Below are 25,672 nucleotides of genomic sequence, written 5' to 3'. Positions count from 1 at the left end.
GCATCTATGTACAAAGCCGTCAGGTTACAACGATAACTTAAAGGATTAGTATGCTCTTTACTATTATTAATGTAAAGCTATTAAACGAGCCTGCTTTTTGTTTTTGTTTTTAAATTCAATTCATTGTATTTAAAACATGAGGATCTTGTTGGCGATAAATTTTTCTGGAGCGGATGCTGTGTCATCGGATAAAGTTGAAGCCTTGAAAAGTCGGAAGTTGAAGTTAGTCGGCTGGTCTGGTCCCCCCCCCCCCCCGCCTCGAGGAGAAAGACTCGGGACTGCTTATTAAAACACCATGCTTATGACCCAAATCACTAACTACCCCCTAAACCTAGCAACATTGATTGCAGTCAAATTGGCAAAACCAGGGCTTGGAAGGTCAGAAAAAAAGATCATTTCAAGTTCGACTGCCGATACGGCTTTCACGGGAAATCCATTGGACAATGAATATTTAGAACTGTTTATTATACTGTTCATATCCCCGTAAAACTTTCATTAACATTCAAGTTCAATAAATATACAAAATGAACTCTACAACATTTATTAATCCCCGAACTCCTTCTCTTCCATCTCAGCTACTCGCTGATATCCATCCTAAAATATAACCCCGAACTCCTCAACTTCCCAACTAGTAGAAAAAGAATCCGAAAAAAATAAAGATAATGAACAATGGAGGATTTATCATTTGTCTGACTATTTAAATGTTTCCAATCTGTCAATTAAATTCTCGATATCAGGTTTTTAAGCATCTACTTGAACGATATAGGCGTTGCAAAATCGCTTTGTATTTGAAAAATGAACTTACTACCGAGAAAAAATGTTCTAAATCGTAAATCCAATTCTCTCTATAATTTTTTTTAGGGCTTAATTAATTTTAATAAGTTGGAATGATATAAATTGAACGTGCAGATTTTATTAATTAAATAGTATTTAACATTAAAGATTTATAAATTATGAAAAATATTCTTAATTAAAAATTATGGTGGAGTAGCCTAGCTAGCATCGAAGGTTTCCTTTTATTTGCTAGTGTACTTGTATAGAAGTCAAAACACAAAAAAGAAAAACGCAAGAAGGAAAAAAGGAAATGCTTGTGCTAAGCCAAGCTCCAGGGGGAGCTCTATCGACCAAGAGATGTTCCCTCTCATCCCCTCCCATTCCCAACTTCAGCAAACCAAATCCTCTCCTCTTCTCCTACCGCAGACACAAATTCAGTCCCAGGCCCTTCGTCAATCTCACGCTCGCAACCAAACAAGATATCTCTACCTCCTCCTCCTCCTCCACCAATCCTTCCCCTTTTCAAAATGACCAAGAAACTGTTTTCGTGGGTGAGGAAAATGTTCCTTTGGAGGGGGTCATCCAGTTTGACAAACCCACTTCTTCTTCTTCTTCTTCCCGTTTAGACAAATGGGGGTACTGTAATTTCAAAAACTCTGATATTTCATTCTTCTCGTCTTTTCCCCCTTATTGGGAGATTTATTGCTTAAGATTTTGGGTTTGTTATGTTTCTCAGTCGGGTTGCTTTGCTTGCTGGTGGGGATGTTCTGGCTTTGCTTTTGTTCGCCGCAATTGGGAGGTTCAGTCACGGCTTCTCTGTCTTTGACGCTGAGACGCTGCGCACAGCGGACCCTTTTATTGCCGGTACTTTTTGTTCTCGTTTGTTTGAATTGAACATGATTCACTTTGTTCTGGAAATAAAAATAATAATAATCAATTTGGATTATCAGGGTGGTTTTTAAGTGCTTACTTCCTCGGAGGTTATGCGGAGGATGGCCGTGGAATGAATGGTCTTTCAAAGGGCGTCTTTGCGGCTGCTAAATCATGGGGCCTAGGAATTCCGGTAAGTTGCCTATGTTATTTACCTTTCTTTACGTTTTAAACTTGTTCCATGTCTTTAAAATATTTCACTGAAAGTGCTTCTCTCATCTCTGTAGGACCAGAATTTATAACTGTTTACATTATCCAGTAATGATCCGAAAAATGCTAGTATTACAAGTTTGATTTCTGCTTTCTTCTTCTTCTTGTTATTTTTTAAATCGGTGCATGTACTCCTCTTTTCTGTTCTACTTAAAAGTCTGGTGGTTTAGTTTGCATCCGGAAATCATTAAGGCGTATATCCTGAAGGAGGAGAGTATATGAAATTCCTAATTTCCTGTCAGATTAAGTGGTAATAAGAATCTTCGTCAATTCTAGATGGTTTATAGAAAAAGCAATACAGAATAGAAATGTATCGACAGATGATGTTGGAAGCTCTTTGCCTACAAAATATAGGCAAGCAAGTTTCTGCACGGGGAAAAGTCAAATCTCTTAAATTCTGGATTACTTGAGCTTTTCTATATGCATCTTTCTCAATGGCATTATTAACATCAAACTTACCTTGTTCTATCTAATGTAGCAGCCCAACTAGAAGTATTATTGGTTGCATTTGTGATTATGCGTCCTCTTAATAACCAAGTGAAATTGATCCAGTGGAAATTAGTACGGTGCAGATGGCTACATGTGTGGCAATGTGAGCCACTAGAATTTCACAGGAAGAGGAATCATTCCTCTCCATGATCTACTCCCTTATATCCTATGGAATGACAGTGGAAAAGACTACCTCCCTTCTCCCAAAAATGATCTGAGAAATCTTTTTTTATTTGAATCTCATTCTTACTCAATAAAAATGAGGAGAAAATACACTTCTCATCGACCAACTACCATATATATTTTACGCTTTGCACCTCAAACTACTGAAACTGACACGTTGTGTCCTCAAACTAAGGGTGGGCAGCGGGGCCCCTGCCCCTGCAGGGCAAAACACCGGCGGGGGTGGGTGGCAGTATGGCCCCAACAGGGCCCCGACCCATTCCCCGCCCCGCATATTTTAATTTTTTTTATATAAATATATATTTATATCTATTTATGCATATTTATAAATATTTATTATTTTTACTACATATAAATATAGTAATATGTATTAAATAGAACTTTTACTTAATACTTTGTGGAAGTTGTAATGTAGTAGGGTGGCCCTTTTATAGGTTGTCTTGGCAATACAAGTCTCACACTTGAGTAATTTGGGACTCTTCACTCTTGTATTGGGGGTCTGCCCCTGGCACCAGGGCAGGGTCCGGGGTGTAAATCCCACCCCCCTCCTTGTAGTGTACGGGTAGCACCCCTACCTCAAACTGCTAAAAGGCTTCAAATGTGCAACCTGTCGATTTTAGTAGTTTAGGATGCAAAGTGTAAGACGACTCACAGTTTGAGGATGTCAAGTGTATTTTTCCTTAAAAAGAAAGATAAAAGTGTGGTCTCACCCTTGCTGGAATATGAATAAACATGGTAGTTATCTCATGGTGATCTCAATGGGCAATTTCTACTATTTGAATTTGGCATTTGAACACACAGAGGCTCATATAGGCCTTAAGCTATATTCTTTCGAGCACGTGATCAACCTATAACTTCTAGCATGCACTTTCTTAGTTTCTTTTTTTTTTTATTACTAAGCCAACAAGACACCTGTTAAAACCCTGCTTTGGTTGGACATCAATGCCAGCTGGGGATAATTATAAGGGCGGCAACCTCAGGTCGTTTTCCACCTTATAACTTTATAGCAGTAACAATGGGAAGTACTGCTGTTTTACTCATTGGATGGAGAGCAATATTGTACAAAATTCTTCCGAATGATAAGAGAAAGACAAGTGATGTATATCGTCGTGGCAACCCATTTGAGTTGTTTGAGGTATGGAGTTTTTTTTTTCCCTGCTTAATCAGTTTATTGAAATTTATAATATATTTTGGTGATAGCTTTTTTGCCTTGTCTAAGAAATATCTTCCTGCGCAATACGAAAGTGTGTGCTGTATATGCTGAAAAGTTGATAAGATTATTTCCTTGGAAGAAAATTGAGCTTAGGAGTTGAATTATTGTCCTGTTCAGTTGATGATACAGCATTGGGAAAAGAGTAAATTTCTGTGTAAGGAATTACAACCCATTAGCTTGTTAAATTTGTACTCATCAGTAAACTGCATGGTGCTTGGGAAAGGGAAGGACCCTTGCAAGGATATGATCAAAGTTTTACCTGTTGTTTCCGACTATCTTGTTATCTATTTTGAAAGCCAAGTAAATATTCTGTTTTTTTTTTTTTTTTCCATCTTTTGCTAGGCCATAGTTGTCAGTGCAGTTTATATTAAACTAGACCCAGATGGCATTCGCCTCTTGCTTGTTTCTTAGGAATTGATGCTGCCCTTTTCAAATACACAGTGATATGGATTCCTGATAGTGACATTTCTTTGTTGTTGTGGTTGCTCAGGTAGTAAGGAGGTGGTGATTATAAAAGCAGTTTCCTCTTGAAAAGGAATTGATAAAAGTTTTTATACGTTGTTTACTACCTTCTTGTTCTCAATTGTGAAAGCCAAGTAAATAGTCAGTTTTTTCGAGTCTTTTGCTACCATGGTTGTTACTGCAGTTTATAGTAAACTAGACCTAGATGGCACTCGCCTCTTGCTTGTTTCTTTGGAATTGGCACTGCCCTTTTCAAATACCCTCTGATAGGGATTCCTGATAGAGAACTATTTCTTTATTGTTGCAGTTACTCACATCATTGGTACGAAGGTGGTGATGACAAAAGCAATTTCATTTATTTCTGTACGATCGTATCCTCAACGCAGACATCAGTTTTGTCAGTGCTTTTCTTACTCCTTGCACTCACCTGCTTAAATGTAACAGTTGTGATATCTTGATTAGATCTGTATCTAAGTCAAAATTTGATTTCTTGAGTAGGTACCACGATATAACTTTTGCTTGATCTCTCCTTTTAGAATTTGGTTTCATCTGATGTGTCAATATAAGGAATAAGTAATAAGGTTGAAGGCAGGCTTTAAGAAATTGAATTGCTTGTTTGGACAGCACACGGAGCATTCAGTTGTGCACTTATACCTAATTTCTCGCATCTGTTTTCTAGAACGAATTTTGCTCTCTCTATTTAATATTGGAGAACGAACTTGGGTGCGTCTCCGTTGATTTGAATACACTAAAACATAGTCATTTAGGTCTCAACCATAGTGATGGGAGTGGTTCTATGAAGATGTTTGTCATAGTTCTTAACAAAATTGTAGGTTAAGGAACAATAGATTGAATATTAGATGGAAACGATATAATGGTGATTAGAGACGAGGTTTTTATTCCTATGTTAATTGAAAAGGAAATCATAATAGAGAGGAAAGGAAGGGTTGTAAGGCATGCCAGGCATGAATGTATGGTCAGAACATTAGCATATTGCATCCTCCCTTGCCAGGTTGAGAACGAACTGCTGTTAATTCATATCAGGTACAAGATTATTAGATCAATACATGAGTAGCATCAGAGCACGGCATGCTCATGACTTCTCTCCCAGGGAAAAAGCTAAGCTCTTCTTAACGATATGTGATATATGGGGCACCTTGGTCCTCGGTTTAGACTTCCATTGTCCAAACCATACAAAAATGCCGTTTTGGTATAATCTCACCCTGTAAAATCAGATATCCATTGGAGAAAGGAGAAAAAAAAATGAGAGCATTGCGTGAAATGACAATAATAATGTTTGCTTGGGAGACCATTGCTCCATTGCTGAGATGGGGAAAGCCTTTTTGTTGAACCTTTTGAAACAAGGCTTGTCGGGTGTGAGACAGTCGTGGCCCAATGTCCTGTTATGGGACTGGACCTGAGCTAAACTTTTTTTTTTTTTTTTCCCAATAAAATATGAATAATCTTCTACGGGCACTACTCTCCTTCCCATTGACAAGTACGCCGATGACTCCAGGGAAAGGCCGCAATTTTATTAAAAAAATAAAAACACAATTATCTAACAATGCTATAGAGAAGTTATTGTAGCAGTGTACGTTTTATACTCATTATATAACTGCTTTTAATTTTTTACTTATTTTTTTTAAATTTAATAAATGTGTAGTTTATATGATATCACATCATACATACAAAATGATTGTTCTCAACAAACAGTAGCTACAATCTATATTTATTCCGTTGATTAATATCTCGGAAGAATATTTGAGCAAAATAATCTCAAGGGCTTAGGAAGTCTGCCCCTGTTTGTGGGTGAGGAAGTCCTTGTTCCTATAAAACCGGAGCAGCCAAACACAGGTTCTTACTGAAGTCGATAACTATTCTTACGTGATCTACAATGCTAAGTGATTGGACAACCCCAGTCTAGGTGACGGTAAAAAAAATTGAAGTCCGGGTTATCGGAGTGGTCAGTCTTGTCAACAGGCTACCTAGAGCCGTCACAATAGAAAACGCTCGGCTGCCTATTCTCCAATGAGCCCCAGAAGGCCGAGGATATGCTACAGACCACAAGTTTGTCAGCAGTATTTTCTGGGCACGGATGATTAAAGTCACGGTGGAGGTTGACCATCATTAACCCTTGATGGATCATGGCTATTATGATGATCGCCAAATAACAACATTATTGTCGAGTGATTATCTCGATATCTGCAGTGATGTTTAGGATAGGTCCCAAAATCCGAGATCAAATCCTTTTTCTGGATATAGTACAAGAAAAGACAAAAAGAAAAAAAAAAAAAAAAATCAATAACCACGTACAAGATTTTTTTGACCGGCTTAAATTGAATTTTATGGTACAATTTGGCTTTAGCAGACTTTGCTGCAGCTGCTGCTGCTGCTTTAACTGCATTAATGACACAGTGATACAGAATTGTTTTCATTAGGTAAAGTTTTCAAACATTTATCCTGTATAAAGTAGTTCGACACTTTTGTCCATCGGGTAAAGAGGTGCCATACTGCCGATCATGTGAAAGAGGATTTTTATAAAGAGGTGGAGGATGCGAGATCAATGGCTTTCTTTTTCATCACATTCCTGGCAAAAGTCAGAACATGTTTGCTCCTAAAAACCCACAATACTTTAAAAAGAAACATCCTAACCATCCTAGACTTGTTCCATAACCCAAGCAAATAGGGAAGGCAATAAGATGAAGTGCTGTAAGCCTTATGCAGGGGGATCAGACGTTGAAAGCAAATCTCGTATCTAAGAGAATGGTGACGAGAGCATGAATTAAGATTTGAGAAAGGAGCCCACCTAACCCTTTTAAAGGAGGAAGATCTAGGCTTTGAATTCTTCCAACTACATGCTTTAAATATCTTTCATTCTTTTGGGAACTAAAAGAATATAGGGCGGTGTTTTAGGATGTGGCTAATTTTATTGATTTGTCTTAATGCTTGAATGCGCTTTTAAAAGAGTTGCACCACTTATTTCTGTTCATCTTATAGGTCTTGCTTCAATCGTGACAAACTAGCGGACTCTTCAGCCATACCAAAGCCAGTAGCTAAATGAAAGAAAAGGTAACCATCCATGAAAAAAAAAATAAAAGCGAGAGCGGGATTGAGAGAGAGAGTAAGGTGATTGTGACATGACAAATGGGGTAAGATTTTGACATGTCATCCATGGCTGAGAGCGTGAAAGAGAGAGGCCGGTGACAAATAGAAAATGGAGAGAGAGATGTAAGCGAAATGGAGGTTAAAAAGGCTATCTCGTGCGCGTAAGTGAGTCTTAATGAAGAGAGAGATACAGATAGGCATTTTAAACAGCAAAAAACTGAACAGTGAAACAGACTCACAGCTAGTTGTCCTTCTCCGTTGGGTACCCATCATCCAGTGATCTCCTAATCCCTTTTCTTTCTTTCTGTTGGCCCCCCATTATGGCCAATTTCCGTGATCTTTCTCTAGATTTTGTTTGGATTTTGTGTTCTCACGTGATTCTCATAACTCCTTCCCTCATTTAATTCTCTCTCTGTCTATGACGCTGTGGGCTGGGCCTCACAGTTGAGAGCAGTCTTAATGTTAACACTGGACCAAAACAGTCTGTCCTTTGTACATTGGCGCCACAAGGAAAGAAAGTGAGGATGATACTAACATGGCAATGTGGCGTCCAATGCTAAAGAATAAAGGGAAGTTGTTAACTCCCTCTTATCTACTTTTCAGATTGCTGGGCAACCTCTAGACTTCTCTCAAATTACAAATTTTATTATTTTCAGAAAAGAAATACTTCAGTTTAAAAACATGGTGGCTAAATAATCCTTACAAGGAAAGTTGGAATTGAGAGAGACATTGCAGAATGATGTTGGGTTATGGAAGTGCAGTCATTTATAATGTTTTTATGGGATGAGTTAGATATAACTGTTTTTCACTGTGCTATTCCTCAAAACAGTGATTCTGATTCTCTCGCTTTCCAACTGATAAAATTTTTTGCCGTTATATTTAGAGGGAAATTGTACTTAATATCATAAAAAAAATTGTCTTGTGCCGGAAGATAAACGTACTTTAGAAGACAGAACCATGAAAATGGTGAACACCAGAGCCTGGAAGGCATCATGCATCTATCATCTGGTTTTAGAAGTCTTTCGTACTTAAGTTTCATGGATAGATATTGTCTCCATTTCAAGTTAAATATTCATTTCATGTACAGAATGAAGTATTTTAATCATTTCGTTTGTTAATATAATATGAAATGATCGAACGTCGGGGGTGTCTTAGTTATTTTAGCATTATTCTATAGTTTTTTCCACGATAATAAGGTCTGGTTTAGACAGTAAATTTCTCTCAACTCATCTCATATCATCTCATCTCATTTCAATATGAAAAATACTATTCTTACCGCTCCTTCTTACCGTTTAAAATTACCGCTATGATTTTTTATTTTTTTCAAAAATATTTAAAATTATTAAAAAATACATGAATGAAAAAGAAAAAAAAAAATAATCATATAACTAATGGTCCCTCTTGGTTGAGAGCTGGGAGTGGTGGCCACCCTTTCAATATACAAACAATACAAATATTTTTCAATTTTAAATATTTAATTTTTTCATCTAATTATTATCTAATCATTATAAATTTTTTAAACTTATGAACAAAACATAAAAAATAATTTAACTTTTTTAAATTTCAAAACAAAAATAATATTTTAATAATATTTTGACTTTATAATATTTGTATTTAACTTTTTCTTCCTCATTTCCTAAAATCTCATAAAACATATTATTTCAAACAATTTAATTACTATTTATAAATTATTTCACTATTATTAAAAATTATCCTATCTAATCTCTGTTTGGATACAAAAATACTTTCAACCCATCTCATATTATCATTGTAACTTTCCAAAATTCACATATAAAATATAATAAACAATTCAACTTTTTTAAATTTTAAAATAATAATAATATTAAAAAATAATATTCTAACAATATTTTATTAAAATTATCTTATTTCTTCTCACTATCCAAACCAACTCTTCTCATTATAATCTTGACTTGTACTGGGTACGTACTATTAGTAGATGCATTTTTGTTCTTTCATTTTCATTTTCGTTCTAGAAAAAATAAATGAAAATACGAACAGTCCCTTTATCAAAATCACATGGTGTATGAACTTTCCTTGATTGTGTAGAATGGATAGCCACAGCTGATGGCATCCTTTTTTTTACCACCTTCAATTTCGATAACTTAAAATCAATGTTATTATCCAATGGAATTCTTGGACTTCTTGATCCATGTCTGCAAGACAGACACAGCCATATATCACTGTCGAGATTCAGACCTGAGACCTGAGACCTGAGACTGATCAAATTAAAGGATACAGAAGAAGTTAAATTAAAGAACCACGTACCAACCCCCCATTAGCTTCTTGCCAAGGCCATGCATAATATCATCATAAAAAGTTGGGGGGGGGGGGGGGGGGGGGAAAGAAGAAAAACTCAGTGGTCTCTGTACTAGTGCTGGTGGATTCACTCATCATTGCTATGTAATTAAAAGAGAAAAAGAAAGCAGAATAATCAAAATCCTCCCACCTCTATGCACCCACACGCACGATCCCAAGATCTTCTTTTTTCCCTCCGAAACTCAGTCTTCCTTTCAAGGTTCAAAACACCATCATTCCCATTTGAAATTCTGTCGCCGTGAAGACTTCCATGCACATTTGCATGCAACATTAAATTGCCACTCAAATAAAAAGGAACTCGAGAAGAAACGAGACTCAGCAAAACCCTGGCAGATAATTTCACAACTCCCCTGCCAAGAACAGCAAAAAGGAGAAGCAATAGCAAAAGGCAAAATTTGACCGGAAAACACACAATTGAGAAATAGAATATGAAAAATATGAATATTCTATTAGTCGTGACGGAAAATGGTACGCATGCATGGACAGCAGTTTAAAGAATGGAGCGGCAGACAAACTTAATTTGTTAAACTAGACACATTTTAATCGAACTAAGAACCAGCCAACCTTGAATTGCCAAAGTCATATGACTAACACCCAAATCTTCAAAATAGAGACCTTGAGTTCGACCCCCTCCCCGAATAAAAAAAAAAAAAAATCAGTTTGAATTTATTAGTTTTATAATTAAATAGAAAACTACATAAATTAGTGAGAATTTTTTCCTTCTTTTAAAAACAACTGAAGTACCAGTTTAAAACATTGGTAGGAATTTCCGAAAACCACCTCAAAAAGTCAAGGAAAAAAAAAACACTTTCTTGAGGGTGCGAACTACCATGTCTGAGAGTTGCAACATGAACATTAAAATAATTTCTTGGAGAAATAACATGCGAAGAGAAAACAGCATCAAGCATAAACAGGCATACGTAATCAAAACACGATAAAATTGAGGGGGAAAAAAAACACTATTTAAGGATAGAAAATAAAATAGATTTTCCACCTAAAGCTTGTCTGGGGAGGGGGCCCTTTTCATCATCATTCCTGGAATATTTCAAGTTTATCAAAGACCCACTCCTGCTTTTTGGCTGAAAGCAGTTGTTGACCATATCCCTTCGCTTCCTCTTAAAAAAGCTAATGGAGTTTCTGTTCTTTTTATCGTTTTAGTAAAAGAAGACATCTTTAAAGACCGTAATATGTGACAAAATTGCGGTTTTGTTTACTTAATTTATTAACTTTACCACCTTCTCTTGTAGTTTTTAATTTAAAAACATCGCATTAAGTTGTAATTAGAATGTTATTAATTGTTTAGATTTCAATAAAAGAATGGGTCGAATATAATTCATATTGGTACTATTTCACACTGGTCCCAAAATCCTACGGCAGATTTTAAGTGTTTTTGTTGCCTCTAAAAGAACAGTAGTCACTGATGAGTTCGTCTACTGTATCACTGAAATGTCCAGCAAAAGTGGTGGGCCGTCTCCCCTGACGGGAGTAAATCTCTCACGCACCATAAGGAGCAAATGCAATGCCCTTCGTTTATTTTTTTGGTTGGGATATTATAAATTCAACATCGATCTTGGCTGGTTTCCAGTTGATTCAAGGTAGAGTTTGGAGGCTGCTCAGGAAAGGGAAAAAAAGGTGGAATTTTGAACTGCTTGGAAAATAAAATTAAAAAGAGCCCCCATTTTGAACCAGGAGGCTTAAAGTGGTCCTGCTGCCTGCAAATAGAAAAACATCAAGAACACAACAGTTCGTGGAAATATTTTGTTTGGAGGGATTCATTTTTTAATCTTAAAATTAAGAAAACGTAATTTCTACGTGTCTGCTGGTTCTTCCAATCCGATCTATGCCTACCTATGTATAAGACTTGTGGAAAAAAAACGCAATAAAGTAGCGAAAATAGTGATTTGATGAAAATAAAATAAAAATTAATCTCCCATTTCAACAAGCTACTACATTCATTTTTTTGTTTTGTAGTCACCCTAAAAGATCATAGATGACAGTCACAGCCCGCTGTCAGAAAATTAAAGGGGGAAGGTGGGGAGAGATCAGAGGGAGATGACCCACATAGCACATCCTTCTTTTAACAAGTAGACGTTGGTGATGGGCTGTGACCCATATAAAGTGGCAGTGGGCCGTGAAACTAGGTTTGTCGTTGTTTTAGTTTTTCGAATTGAAAGCTGGGAACCAAATTCGAGCATGAGCAAGTCTTTAGATGCGGTTTATTATTAGAATTATATTTTTTAATAATATTATTATTATTTTATAATTTGAAAAAATTAAATTATTTATTATATTTATATAAAAATTTTAAAGACTTATAATAACAAGAGAGAGGAGACTAACCAAACCAAAGCAATTTCATTATCAAACGGGTCTTAAAGTAGAAAGGAAGAAATAAAACATTAGAATAAAATTGGATCCTTTTTAGAGTTGCAGAGTGGCACAGAAGGCTGTGTACTGTATGAAGTGACTGGATGGGGCAGATGTCCGGCTCGTCAAATCTATCCAAGGCTCTGTGACTGTAAAAAATAAAAGCAAACAGGTTTTGGGCAATCTGACTCTATTTGGCCATTGCTCATCCACTAGACTCAGCTGACTGGCTTTCCTTACAGAGAGAGAGAGAGAGAGAAAAGTCGATAATAATTTCTGGGTAATAAGGAATTATGTGTGTATTTAAGATACTTGGTGGTTTCTATGGGTTGGGGCTGGGTTCTGGTGTCATATTGGATCCGGGTCTTTTGTAGGGTTTAAGAAAAAGGCAAAGAGTGGAGGAGAGGTGAGAGGAAAAGCAAAAGACGTGGTCTTTCTCATATACACAGATCCCTATGGAATGAAGGGGTGCTCCCCAGCATTGTTTGCTAATGTTCATTCTTTTTGTTTAGTTTAAAGAGACCAATATTGTTGTTCTCTTTAGAGAGAGAGATTTTGTGGGGAGTACATAGAATGAAGAGTTTCGCTTGGTGGATAAAGCTCTTCGCATGAGTCCTGAAGCTATAGAACAAAAAACCAAGTTCCAGAGGGGAGCCAAGAGATTTCGCTATGATTAGTTTAGGTGCTTGCCAATGATTGAGTTGCCTTACTGCAGGATATAAGAAGAACCTGTGAGTGTGAAAAAGAAAAGGAGAGAGAGAGAGAGAGAGAGAGAGGGGAAGAAGATGAAGTCCATGCATGATAATAACGGGAGCAATAATAACTGGTTGGGGTTCTCTCTCTCACCCCAAATGAAAATGGAGGTTACTACTGAGCCCCAGCATCATCAACATCAGTACCATCATCAAGGCCAGGCTTCTTCTGCTGCCGTTTCCGGTTCTATCCCTACTGGCTACTATCTTTCCTCACACCTTAACAGCTCTGGAATCTGTTATGTAGTCGGAGAAAATGGTGGTTTTCACTCCCCTTTGTCCGTAATGCCACTCAAGTCGGATGGGTCTCTCTGTATCATGGAAGCTCTCACTAGATCACAACCAGAAGGTTCGCTTATGTTTATTTTCCTATTTACCTCCGTTCTGTGTATAAAAATGTTTCTTTAAAATAAAAAATTTATTTCACTCATCTTTCTGTATCAAGGGATGGTGTCAAGTCCGTCTCCGAAATTGGAGGACTTTCTGGGTGGTGCAAGCATGGGAACCCACGAGTATGGAAGTCATGAAAGAGAAGCAATGGCTCTTAGCTTAGATAGTATCTATTATAACCAAAATGCCGAGGCCGAAACCAGCAGGGAACATTCCCTGGACCTTCTTCAAGAGCCCTTCAGGCAACAAGACCAACAGATTCCAGTTCAAAGTCACCAATATTATACTGGGCTTCCGTGCCATGGGATTTATCAACAACCCTTAGAGCAAGAATCTAAGGAGACCCATATTTCCGATTGTGATTCCCAAATCCCTCAAATCTCAGAGGATGGGATACCTTGCCTGAAAAATTGGGTGTCTAGGCAGTACTCTGCCCATCATTCCCTGGGGCAGCAGATGGGTAACAACATGGTTGATGATGGTGGAGCTTCTGGGTCTGTTGGTGCAATGGGTTGTGGGGATTTACAGTCTCTAAGTTTGTCCATGAGCCCCGGTTCTCAGTCCAGCTGTGTTACAGCTGCAAGGCAGATATCGCCTAATGGATTAGAATGTGGTGCTTTGGAAACAAGAAAGAGAGGTCCTGGAAAGGTTGCTCAAAAGCAGCCTGTACATAGGAAGTCCATAGATACATTTGGTCAAAGGACGTCACAGTATCGAGGTGTTACAAGGTTAGTTCATGCTCTTCCCTTGCTCCATTCAGTTTCTTCAATGTTCTCCTTTATGATTTTATTTGATTAACTGCGAGTTAACTTATGTTGTGAGATTTCTAAATCTCTAGTACATTAGTCGTTCCTCTATCTTGCGTGGTTCTTGTTTTCGATGTCTGTTCAGTTCTAGTCTAGTTTGCTCTCTGAATACCAATTAACACATGTCGGTTTACCTCCACCAGGCACAGGTGGACTGGTAGATATGAGGCCCATCTTTGGGATAACAGTTGCAAAAAGGAAGGACAAACCAGGAAAGGAAGGCAAGGTTAGTGAAATTGAAAATAGCCATTCACAATCGTTGTTTGGAAGTATTCTTGCGGAGATTTTTGTCCATTTCGTGTTGACGCTCTGACATGTGCCCTTAATTCTTACTTGCCATGTGCACGCCTCTTGGGGATGCCATTTCCAATCAAATAATGCTCATTTCAGTTTATCTGGGTACGCTGTTTTTCCGCCTTGGAACGAAATAAAGAAGAATTTTGTATGAAATATCTATTTACTGTTTGAAATAAATAAACTTCACATATTAACTTCAGGGGGTTACGATATGGAAGAGAAAGCAGCCAGAGCTTACGATCTTGCGGCCCTTAAGTACTGGGGACCTTCCACCCATATTAACTTCCCGGTATGATTAATCCCGAAGGTCTGGTTGTTTTGAAGTTTAGTAGCTGAAATCCCATTCTCTTGGTTCTTTTCTCAGTTGGAAAACTATCAAGTAGAATTGGAAGAAATGAAGAACATGAGCCGGCAGGAATATGTTGCTCACTTGAGGAGGCATGATTCTGAGTTATCGTAGTATTCTACTGCCTTATTTTCCCGGCTTTATACTCAAGCTTTTCCATTAACTTGCAGGAAAAGCAGTGGGTTTTCCAGGGGTGCGTCAATGTACCGGGGCGTCACGAGGTTTTTCTTTAGATTTTTTGTGCAAAAAAGGTTCATTCCAGCCAGAATTCTGGTTTTTTGTGTTTCTTATCATTTGTCCTTTTGTAGGCATCACCAGCATGGTAGATGGCAAGCTCGGATTGGCAGGGTTGCAGGGAACAAGGACCTTTATCTTGGGACGTTCAGTAAGTTCATGCATCTATTAATTTCCTCGGATGCAGTTTCTTTTTCTATTTTCCTTATTATTAGCATTTTTCCTTGGTGATTTATTTTTATATTTTGGCTCTCGTTGTGTTCATAACTTGGACGAAATGCAAAAGTGTTCGTTTTGATGACACCTCCGCCCTTTGTTTGTTTTTTCCCCCATCTTCTAGTGAATAGCGATGCTTTTATAAGGCTGAATTGCTACTTTGAGACTGTAGCAATGAACTTTTTTAAGGCTGTTCCTCACACTTGAGATAATAAAGGGAACAAAAGAGTTTCAACTTAAACCTCATAACTAAAGGGTACATTCACATTCTAAGCCCTTCCTGATATTCTTCCTGTACTTGCATTTCAGGCACCCAAGAGGAAGCAGCCGAAGCTTATGACGTTGCTGCCATAAAGTTTCGCGGGGTAAATGCTGTAACTAACTTCGACATCACCAGATATGATGTTGAAAGGATCATGGCCAGCAATACTCTACTTGCTGGAGAACTGGCTAGGCGAAACAAAGATCCAGAGCCTAGAACTGAAGCCATTGATTATAATCCCTCAGTGCAGAACGTTGGGGAAGAAACAAATCACCCCGAGAATGATAATGGGAACGGCCCAGATTGGAAGATGGTTTTGTACCCATCCCCCCAGCAAACACCAAATGCCTGCGTCGAATCACTTGATCATCATCAAAAGACTATGAGTTCAGTCAACTACAGAAATGCCTCTTTCTCAATGGCCCTACAGGATCTGATTGGCGTTGATTCAGTGAACTCAAGCCAGGCGATGGTGGATAACTCTGGCAAACTTGGAACCCATTTTTCCAATCCATCCTCTCTAGTGACTAGTTTGAGCAGCTCAAGAGAGGTTAGCCCGGATAAGACCGGCTCCACAATGCTTTTTGCGAAACCACCTTCGGGTTCAAAGTTTGTCAGCCCTGCTGCCGGTGTTAGTTCTTGGTACCCGACAGCTCAGTTGAGGCCGGGTGCAATCTCCATGGCACACATGCCTGTTTTTGCTGCTTGGACCGATACCTAAAACGCTTCATGCGTTTGTCACATGTAAAGTTTTGCATGCACAAGGAGGAAATTTGGGGGGGGGGGGGGGGGTGATGTAAGATTTTGATTTTGCTTCTTTAGACGTGCTAGTGGAAGAAATGGGCAATTAATGAAAAAAGAAAAGGTGGGGGGCCAGCTTTCTGTCTCTAACCAAAGTGTTGAGTTACTTTTCAAAACTGAACCTTTTGGCTCATATTGGAATGAAGATTTTGCAAAATGAAGTGAAGGGAATTGGGAGGGGCTAATGATTAAACTCCATGAAATGATGTCTGCAATATAGAAGTGGCGCCATTACATTATTGAATTTGCTTTTTTTTTTTTTTTCTACTTTTTTACGTCCTGCTAAGTACAAAACCAGCTCAATGTTTCCCAATAATGCAAAGGGGCTTGCTTTGACCACACCACCTCATTTCATACCCCCCAGTCTGTTCCTCAATATGCATTACACCATCATTGCAAATTCCTACTTTCTTATCTTAGCTTTGCTCAAAGGCAACAGACATTCCCATTTCATTATGTTAAAAAGGGTGCGAGAGATTCTTAGATGACGACTTTAGTTGGAATATTTTATGATTTGTGATCGTGATTGCTTAGCACTTTGTCTCCTATTTCTTAAAAAGCGTCTATGGTTAAAAAAAAAATTTTAAAAAAAAATCTTTAGCTTTTCTAGTTCCACTTACTGTAATCCAAGGTGAATTAGGATGTAAAAGCGATTTCATGTCCTGGTGTGGATGCTTAAAAAAACTTTAGAGCCGCATGAGTGAGAGAGGGTTTCCCTCGTGTTACCGTGGCTTGCATGCACGTTTGAGCTCCATTTCCAACTCGACCACGATGTACTTAAATGATAACACGACAATGAAGACCTTCATGCCCTAAAAGCAGGAAAACCCGACCAGATAAAGTAGGAATTACGACTTTATATATGCATTATTGTAGAATTAACTTAAACAGTCCAAGTTAACCAAAATAAATAAAATTATTAATTAGGATCTGTGACAATAATTTTGTTATATTTCATGTCCAATATTGAGTCGAGTAGCTTGTTAATAAATAGCACTGCTCAGATGCTGACTTTCTAGTGTGCATAGTTTTCTCGACATCCGAAGGGCATAGATCTGTAAATGGGTTGAGAGATTGATCATATAGAAACCATCCCCAAGTACCGTTTTGCTTGATCTAACTCAATTGTAGTTCATGATTCCCATGCACAGTCAGATATTGGAGGAGAACGTCGTGCATGAGTGTAGTTTGAAAACATGCCGGAATATTTGATCAAGTCTTGTTACCTTTCGAGAACAAAGATCATGATACTCTAATGGGGAAGAGAAATATAGTTTTAAAACAAGAACACGAACGCTAGCTGGTAATTATGCTACAAATGCAGGTAATTTATCTCTCAAGTTCAAAGATCTTTTAGGAATATTTAGGGTATTAAGTTGGTGAAATGTCCTGTAGATTGCGGTGGTTTAAAAACGATTTCCTTTCCAGGAATCGTGTGAAGTAGTGATGATGAAAACCCCCCTACAAAAGAAAAGAAAGAAAAAAAGAAGTCTCGATTGGACAAAGAAAAAGGAGATAAAACTAAAGGGAAACAACCCAACAACCACAAAACAACGAGGAAAAAGGCCACAGTAACGAGATTGATGGTCAAAAAGATTTGCTAAGCCTCGTGGAAAAGATTGCAAAGCAAATAGGTAACTGATTTTTAACAAAAAAGTAGAATCACTAATCCAAATTTTCTTCAAACCTTTGAGATTAGTCAAACATATATGATTACAACCTTATGATTGACAGCTTGGATGGCCAAAACAAAGTTAACGTAGAACTTCCTTGGAAATTATCTGGATTCATATAGTTGGCCACGAGCTGGATCAAATTATAAATAGTATATATTAATCATCATCGACATCTAAGATTGAATAACATTATTTTTATAATTACACTACTGAAGTCTGAAGATTTATATTTTTTTATTTAAATTTTAAAACTTCACGCCCTTCACAGTATATTTAAATAGGATAAATTATACATATATGTACCACACATTATTTTCATCTAATCAACATGTGATTTATTATTTTTATTTTTTTATCTTAATGCATGCTTAAATATGTATGTTTAAATAGTATGACAAAAATAAAAAATCACATATTGATTAGGTGGAGATGAGTGATGTAAAATTTACTCGTAACATTTTTTATATAAATAGAGTTATTATATTCTCACACTGGTACTTAGAGTATACTTTTCACATCACGTAAATAGTAAAATTTGACAATTTTAAAACTTAATTTTTAAATCAAAGGAACAATAGATCTCAAGTCCAAAAAAAAAAAAAAACTCCGTATTCATTATAAGAATTCGGTGGTGAAGACAAGTCATAAGAAGGATAATCATTCGAAGAAAATAAACAATATGCATGTTTGGACAGTATCAATTAACACAGGACGGTATCAGAATTCAGCAACTAAACAAACATGTTTAGACAATAATGGTACTAGGAAATATAAATGGTTGACTTTTATTTAATTCATGCAATAAATCTTCTCTCTCTCTGTATTTTATTTTATTTTATTTTTAATCACAGCTCTCATGAACGTATTATTCTCCTACTCTGTTCGACAACCCAGCCCCAGTAAGCTTCAATTTGTATCAGCTGAGCAGAATCCTAAGGACTTTTGGATTCTTAGTACATGTGATAAAAAAAAAAAAAAAAAAAAAAAAAGAGAGAGAGAGAGAGAGTATATAAAGTATTACTCTGATGTCGCATCTTGCCGCATAAAAGAGTAAAAGAATATTGTTCCTCTGTACTAAATGTTTCCATGCTGTTAAAAGGACTTTTGGATTCTTACATTTGTATTGCTTCTCCTCTCTACTAAATGTTTTGCTTGCTGTTAAGGACTGGGCTGGTCCCCATCGTGGATCTGGACCTTCCGGTGTCGTATCTTGCCGCATAAAATAACGCTAATGTCCGTCATAATCCTCCTAATAATAGTAGCCATAATAACGTTGTTCAGATTGTTGGTATAAGGTTGTCAGAAGTCAGGTTTACAGGTTTACGACACAGTCCAAACACATTGCGCAAATAAAAAAAAAAAAAAAAAACAGCTCCATTTTTTTAGCTAAACGGTCCCGATCGATATCTTGAGGGCCTTTGTCACATGGCTTAATTATGGGTATTCAAGTCGGTGGTGCTGTCCAATTAAAGAGCATTGGAAGGACCTTGTGGACGTATTTACATGTCATTGATTTGGAGATATGAAAGGGTGGTGGGATGTTTCCTGTGGAGGGGCCCTGTTTCTTCCAAGGAGACCTTCCGCTTGCCAGCCCTTTGATTTGGACCAGTCCCTCTGAAATTTGTTCAGGTGAATTAATGGATATGGCATGAAGATATTTGTCTAACACGGAAAACAGAGAGAGAGAGAGAGAGAGGGAGATAGAGTGAATGGAGAGATCAGGATGTCTAATTGCTTTGCTATAAACCACCAATACATGTCATGTTCATTGTCATTTATGAAAAACCATACCCTTTCAACATCACCGAGACAAAACATATTCGCTTGGTCATTCATTGAGAGGATTACTCCAAACATTATATAAAACTTGTATGCGATCATGAGAAGAAAAGTTCTGCTAAGTGAAGACATTGTCCAATAATTCTTGTGCATTCACGAGTCCGTCTCTGTATTTGCCTTTCAATCCAGTTCCGCAAATTATGCTAATTTTTTGTTGTTTTTCATTCCAACTGTTTTTTTTCTTTTTCTTTTTTTAATTATTTCTTTGCAAATTGAATCAAACTGGTTTGTTTTTTGTTCAAATGTAAAAACATATATGTTTTTCTTCATTACACCCTATATATATATATATATATATATTGAAAGAAGGTGTTCGGTTTTATTTTTTTTATTAAAAAAATAAAAGGTATACAATCTTTTTATTCATAATTGTATAAAAAAACTAATTATGTGGCATATCATTACTATTCTGAATTAGGATCTGGTACATATCTTGACCAATATATCAATAATTGTACTTGTTATACCGGTGACCTTCATTAGTTCTCAGTCTTAAAATTGTAGCACGTGATAAAAAAAAAAAAATGTTATATCAACCAATCATCTCACTTTAATTCACAGATCGAAAAAATTAAGATGCCCTTATTTATTATTGCCAGATTTTTTTAATAGATATTTTAATAAATTTATGTTTCTTGGACAAAAATATCTGACGAATTCCTTACTTTTTACTACTTACAAGGTGTTATTTTGTTATTTTCTTTTTTGTCATCTACTAATTTGAGACGTTTTAAAAAATCTCATATAGGCATAATTGTGATAAATCTTAAGCAAAGAATACACACATATATAAATTTTTCAAAAATAATTAATTGCTGTGGTCGCGTGGATAGTCAGTCACTGATCGAGAATATGACGCACCGTGCAATACTTATGCTACTAATAAATTGCAGAAAGAAAATCAAATCCACATGAAGGCATGAATAAATGTTGACGCAATGGCCGAGAAAAATAGCTTTTGGCGGCGAGCGACTTCCATTTTCTCCGGTAATACAGTATAGTTCACTTTATGTGGGGCTCTCAAACGAATGACTGTTAACAAATTGAGAGTAGATGAAGCCTATGAATGGTGTTGTCTTGTAAGTGGCCCACCCTATACCTGGAATTCTGGAAAGCACCACAAACATTCATGTGTATATATATATATATATATATATATATATATATATATATATATAATTGCTACGTGCAATAGAGTCTAAAAGTATCGTATAACCGTTTTAAAAAAATATAAAATTTATTATAAGAAATTTAATTTTTTTAATATCTTATTTATTTACTTTTTTAAAAATAATTATACAATACTTATAAATTCATAACTACAACTACCATTTTTCATAATTAAAAACATGTAAAGATCATTATTTATACGTTCGTTGTAGAATATCAGAATGTTTCAAACCCCCGGCCCTGGTACTTTTTTTTTTTGTTTAAATTCGATCATTTTACCACATTCCATCAGAGAAAATCAACCCAATATAAAGCATAAAAAAAAAAAAAAAAAAAAAAAAAGATCTGAGAGACGCCCAAATTTGTTTTCCTTTAGTTTCTTACTTTTTTTCCTTTCCGCATCTGCTCCCCGCAATCGAGAATAATAAATACCTTTGCGGGTGATGAAACAGGTATGCTGGCTTGTTAGCATTCCCTGACATCAATGGCCATTTTTTCAGTCGATGGCAACAATATGATCAATAGGATATCAAATACCTGGTTTGTTTACTTCTTTTGTCTCATGCATGCATGTTCGCATTCGCTCTTCCTAAGCACATGACTGCTATCGTACAAGGGTCTGGGTACGTACTACGTATCAGACGACATTAGTAATGGTTATACATCTGCCCAAAATGTTTTATATCTCACCTAATTTTATATCCACCTAGATTGTTCAAATCTTAACCCCGGACCAGCAACAACATTGGGATTGCATAATTTTCTGAAACATTCTCAAATGGGCGTATACATGTAACATGTCTTGCCAAAAGATGTTATAATTCTTCTCTGTCCAGCGCCAAAATTGCTGTCTAGACACCAGCCACATACCTAACTAACCCACATATAATACTACGTACGTATTAGATGATGGATGGTATGAATGGCTTTTTAATATAGCAATGCTGGTTATAAAATTCAAATAGATAAATTAAATATAAGCATTTTGTTGAAAGGAAAATTCTATAAATAAATAATAATTTTTATATTTTTTTAAAATAAAATCTATGTTGTAATAAAGAGTTATACGAGAAGTGTTTATTTATACATTATACAAATCATTTGCCTTTTAAATATTTTTTAAAACTAATAGGTTGAAGGAAAGAAACAAAAATGGAGGTTGAAACTTGTGAGAGTGTAGGGAAGGGAAGGGGGAAGGATGAGGACAGGTTTTGGGGCACAGCTCTGACCTGAGAAGCTGACAAGACAGAAGTAGAGGCGTCCGTACATAGTTTATGGGCTGGAAGCCTACTGAGCCCAGAGAGAGAGAGAAAGAGGAAGAAAATGAAGGGACCTGTCCAACTCACGTATCTAACTCAGGATCTTTGGCCCCTGACATTTCGCCTCGTGATCCGGCTATTACTTGCTGCTGTCGTCCTACGTGGCTTTTTTTGGGTTCTCTCTCTCTCTCTCTCTCTCTCTCTACTATCTAATGGTACAGTACCGCCGTAAGTGTCGCCTGTCTCTCGATCTTTTTCTGAGACCGTAGAGAGGGGCATAGAGTGTGTCGTCAGGGAGAAGAAGGCCACAGCATCTAGCTAAGCTAGCACTAGCAGCAGGGGAATCCACCGCTTCATCTAGGCATCTCTCTCGTCACCATTACATTACTCTCTTTCCATTCCCATTTGCAATGATCTGATAATGATATCGTAATGAAGCCTTTTTCATGGGTCTTTTCTTTTTTTAATTTGTATTTTTATTCATGATTATCAAATATAACTGTCAAAGATATGCTCCATAAAATCAGATGAACATCCATAAACACTGCACCTAATTTATTTACATAGTGTAGTTAGAAAGGCGCATACCACCAAACAATAAACATGTGTTAAAAACTTCACAAAGATTCATTATTTCTATAATAAATTTAAAGCCGATACTTATAATTTTTTTATGACCATATAAAATCTCATATGCATCAACCCGTATTGTTTTTTTCCACCGACACGACGCCGAACTCTTTTTGGGCTTTCTTCTTGCGCTAGCAATGTTTGCCAGGGTCGGTAGTGGCTGGCACTATAAGGCTGCAGAAAAGCCCAAAATGTTGTTATATTATTAGATAACAGCCCAGAAGAGACTGGTGTGGACCTCTTACGCAAACCTACGGCTCATCATTGGACCTAACCGGAGACTGTGAATGTTTCCAGTCTTGGATTGGGCTGGAAAATCGACAAATACATAACTTTTTTTTGGCAGAAAATAGAGTCTACAGTTAAAAAAATAATTTTTTCATATAAATTTTATATTTAATCATTTTTCTCAAAAGGAGTACACGACGTGTAATATTATTTCACGGCCAACTAGCCACTCTGCTGAAAGAGCAATGTTTAATAAACGTTGTGTAAATAAAATAATTTTAAAACTCATCTTAAACTAATAAGTTCATAACAAATAGGAAAATGTTAGGTTGCCACAGTTCATGTATTTTAATTTTTTTAAAATATTTAAAAGAAAAAAAGAATGTACTAGGGGCTATGCCCAGTGGTACAGCGGCAGAGTAGCATCATCCTAACAAATAATGTGGATCAAAGGCAAATGTAAAATGATCTTATTTTAAGGTTGTTCCTAAACAGGAGGGAGGATGTTTTACATAAATCTCATCCGGCATTGACTAGAGTACGTACGTACTGTCACTCGGAAACATATATAGTTCTGTAGTTCAGTTAATCCTAGCTAACTGCATCGACAAATGCATGCATGGGACATTTTTAGTGCATTACAAGGAGGCAGGCGGCAGGAGGATATATTCCTCGTTACCATTCCAGGAGGTTAATTCCAGCATATCATCACATGAGATGTGGGAAATGGAATAAGGATCATCTAACTGGCCTTGATCAGAAACTGATCAGCGTCAAGGGATCGGATTTGGATTTTGGAATAGATGTTCGAAGACTCATATCGATTATGTATGTCTGCAAGATCAGGGCTTCATATCTTGGCGAGGTGATATTATTTATTCTTTATTCCAATCTATTTACCTATATATATATATATATATATATATATATATATATATATATATAGTACTTATATATAGGTGAAAATAGAGAGTTCAAAAGAAGTGTGTTCCATAATATCATGGATTTGCCCAAATAGAAACATCACTCTTCAGGTAATTACAGTGTAAAGTCTGCTTATGCAGCTTTAGTTCTCAACACAAGTACAAGCACACCTGATGTCCTAAGGAAGAAATTGTGGGCTGTTAAATTGCAGGATTGTTTGAAACTTTTCCTATGGAAAGTTTATAATGAAATCCCTCCCACTAAACTTTCTCTCAGTCAGTGTCTTCCACTAACAAAAGATCAGGTTCTTTGTCCTCTTTGTCACATGAAGAATGAAACTCTAGATCACATTTTCCTCAATTGTACTTTCTCTAGAATTTTATGGAGAAACGCCCCATGGCCACTTGATATAACTTGTTTCAAGCAAGCTGGAATTAGGAATTGGATCAATATTGTCCTAAACCCATCAGACAAATTACAGATCCCTACTTCTAAAGCTCATAACTTTTAGTTTTTCTCTGCATTAGCTATGGATAACTTATAGTTTATAAGGAATCAGATCATACACAACAGTGCAAACCATACAATCCACTACTTCATAACAAAAACGCAGGATCTATATAGAGAACATGATAAGGCTTGGGAGCTGAAGTGCCTAGAATCACATCATAGTTAGAGTCCCCCTGAAGCTGCAAATACCTTTTCCATCACCTTTGATGTGGCAGTTAGACATGATAGAAGCACTTCATTAGCAGTATACAGAAATAGTCAGGACATATTACAATTTGTTGTAGCACATTACAATTGGAGTGCTGATCCAAACATTGGGGAAGCAATGGCTGCCTTCATAGGTGTCCAAGAAGCATATACAAGGAAGATTACTAAAGTTGTTCTTCAAGGAGACTCTCTAAATACAATCCAGTCTAGCAATAATCCACACAAGGCCATCAATTGGGAAATAGAGGGAATAGCTCGAGACACTCAGTTTCTGCTTCAAGACTTTCAAGCATAGCAAGCAGAAAAAATATATCAATCTCAGAATCGATGTACGCATTTTATTGCGCAATGGGCTCATTCTAACCTAGAGTTTGGAAATATCCCACTCATCAAAATACCCACCTGTTTGCTAGAATTTCCAAGTGGCAAAGACCCACCGATTGTAACTTACTAGTTTTCAATTTTTGTGATTTATGCTTCTGTGTTGTAATAATCTAGTTTGCTTTTGTGCTGTAAGAACATTTTAAGTTTTTGGAATGAATCATTTACTTGCTGAGAAAAAAAAAAAAAAAAATGAAAACATCTAACTATACTACCTGGGGCTGGGGCTTAATTTTTGTAATCTGTAAGACGCGATGTTCCTGAACTATATATCATGTTCAGTATCTAAACTAATCATGGTGCTCAAAATACAAAGATATTGTTACGATCTTCGTGATGTTCCAAAACACTACTTTTCTTTGTACCACTCGGGTCCTTCGTGTCGTTCTTCGTTCACACCCAGCAATATATGCAGAAACTTCTTAACGTGGAAATGGTTTATGTACAATGATTAAAGCCGTCATGGGTCTGTTGAGCTGCATCAAATTAATATATAGCAGGCATCATTGTTTTCAGCTTCAATTAACAGCAGCCTTTGTACATGTTTTCATTTGAAAAGTGATCTAGCTAGAGGATCATTACTTTGTTTCGCGCGCGCATGCTTCGATCTGTTTCATTGGAGGATATATATATATATATATATATATATAATATATGAGTTTGAGATTCTTTGT

The 25,672-nt window shown here is 36.7% G+C and overlaps 2 protein-coding genes and 1 long non-coding RNA gene across 3 annotated transcripts; 2 read left to right on the top strand and 1 right to left on the bottom strand.

Moving 5' to 3' along the window:
* The first annotated feature begins 1,034 nt into the window (after window positions 1-1,034).
* Window positions 1,035-4,755, top strand: LOC121260772. Its single transcript, XM_041162789.1, has 5 exons — window positions 1,035-1,410; window positions 1,511-1,638; window positions 1,725-1,837; window positions 3,536-3,721; window positions 4,569-4,755. The coding sequence occupies exons 1-5, from the start codon at window positions 1,085-1,087 to the stop codon at window positions 4,596-4,598; spliced, it is 783 nt and encodes a 260-aa protein (XP_041018723.1). The 5' UTR covers window positions 1,035-1,084; the 3' UTR covers window positions 4,599-4,755.
* A 5,536-nt stretch (window positions 4,756-10,291) lies between these two features.
* Window positions 10,292-24,229, bottom strand: LOC121260706. Its single transcript, XR_005939770.1, has 3 exons — window positions 24,069-24,229; window positions 17,027-17,028; window positions 10,292-10,303 (listed from the first exon to the last, which is right to left on the bottom strand). It is a non-coding gene; the product is annotated as an uncharacterized LOC121260706 (long non-coding RNA).
* On the top strand, window positions 12,229-16,359 carry LOC121260705 (AP2-like ethylene-responsive transcription factor ANT). The gene is made up of 9 exons (XM_041162690.1): window positions 12,229-13,171; window positions 13,268-13,940; window positions 14,162-14,244; window positions 14,409-14,417; window positions 14,516-14,604; window positions 14,680-14,753; window positions 14,832-14,882; window positions 14,970-15,046; window positions 15,421-16,359. The coding sequence occupies exons 1-9, from the start codon at window positions 12,856-12,858 to the stop codon at window positions 16,092-16,094; spliced, it is 2,046 nt and encodes a 681-aa protein (XP_041018624.1). The 5' UTR covers window positions 12,229-12,855; the 3' UTR covers window positions 16,095-16,359.
* Window positions 24,230-25,672: the final 1,443 nt, after the last annotated feature.

Source organism: Juglans microcarpa x Juglans regia, chromosome 4D (assembly GCF_004785595.1).
Source record: "Juglans microcarpa x Juglans regia isolate MS1-56 chromosome 4D, Jm3101_v1.0, whole genome shotgun sequence".
In the NCBI taxonomy this organism is placed as follows: Eukaryota; Viridiplantae; Streptophyta; class Magnoliopsida; order Fagales; family Juglandaceae; genus Juglans; species Juglans microcarpa x Juglans regia.
Note: the sequence above shows the minus strand (reverse complement) of the source record. Positions and strands in the feature narration are given on the sequence as shown.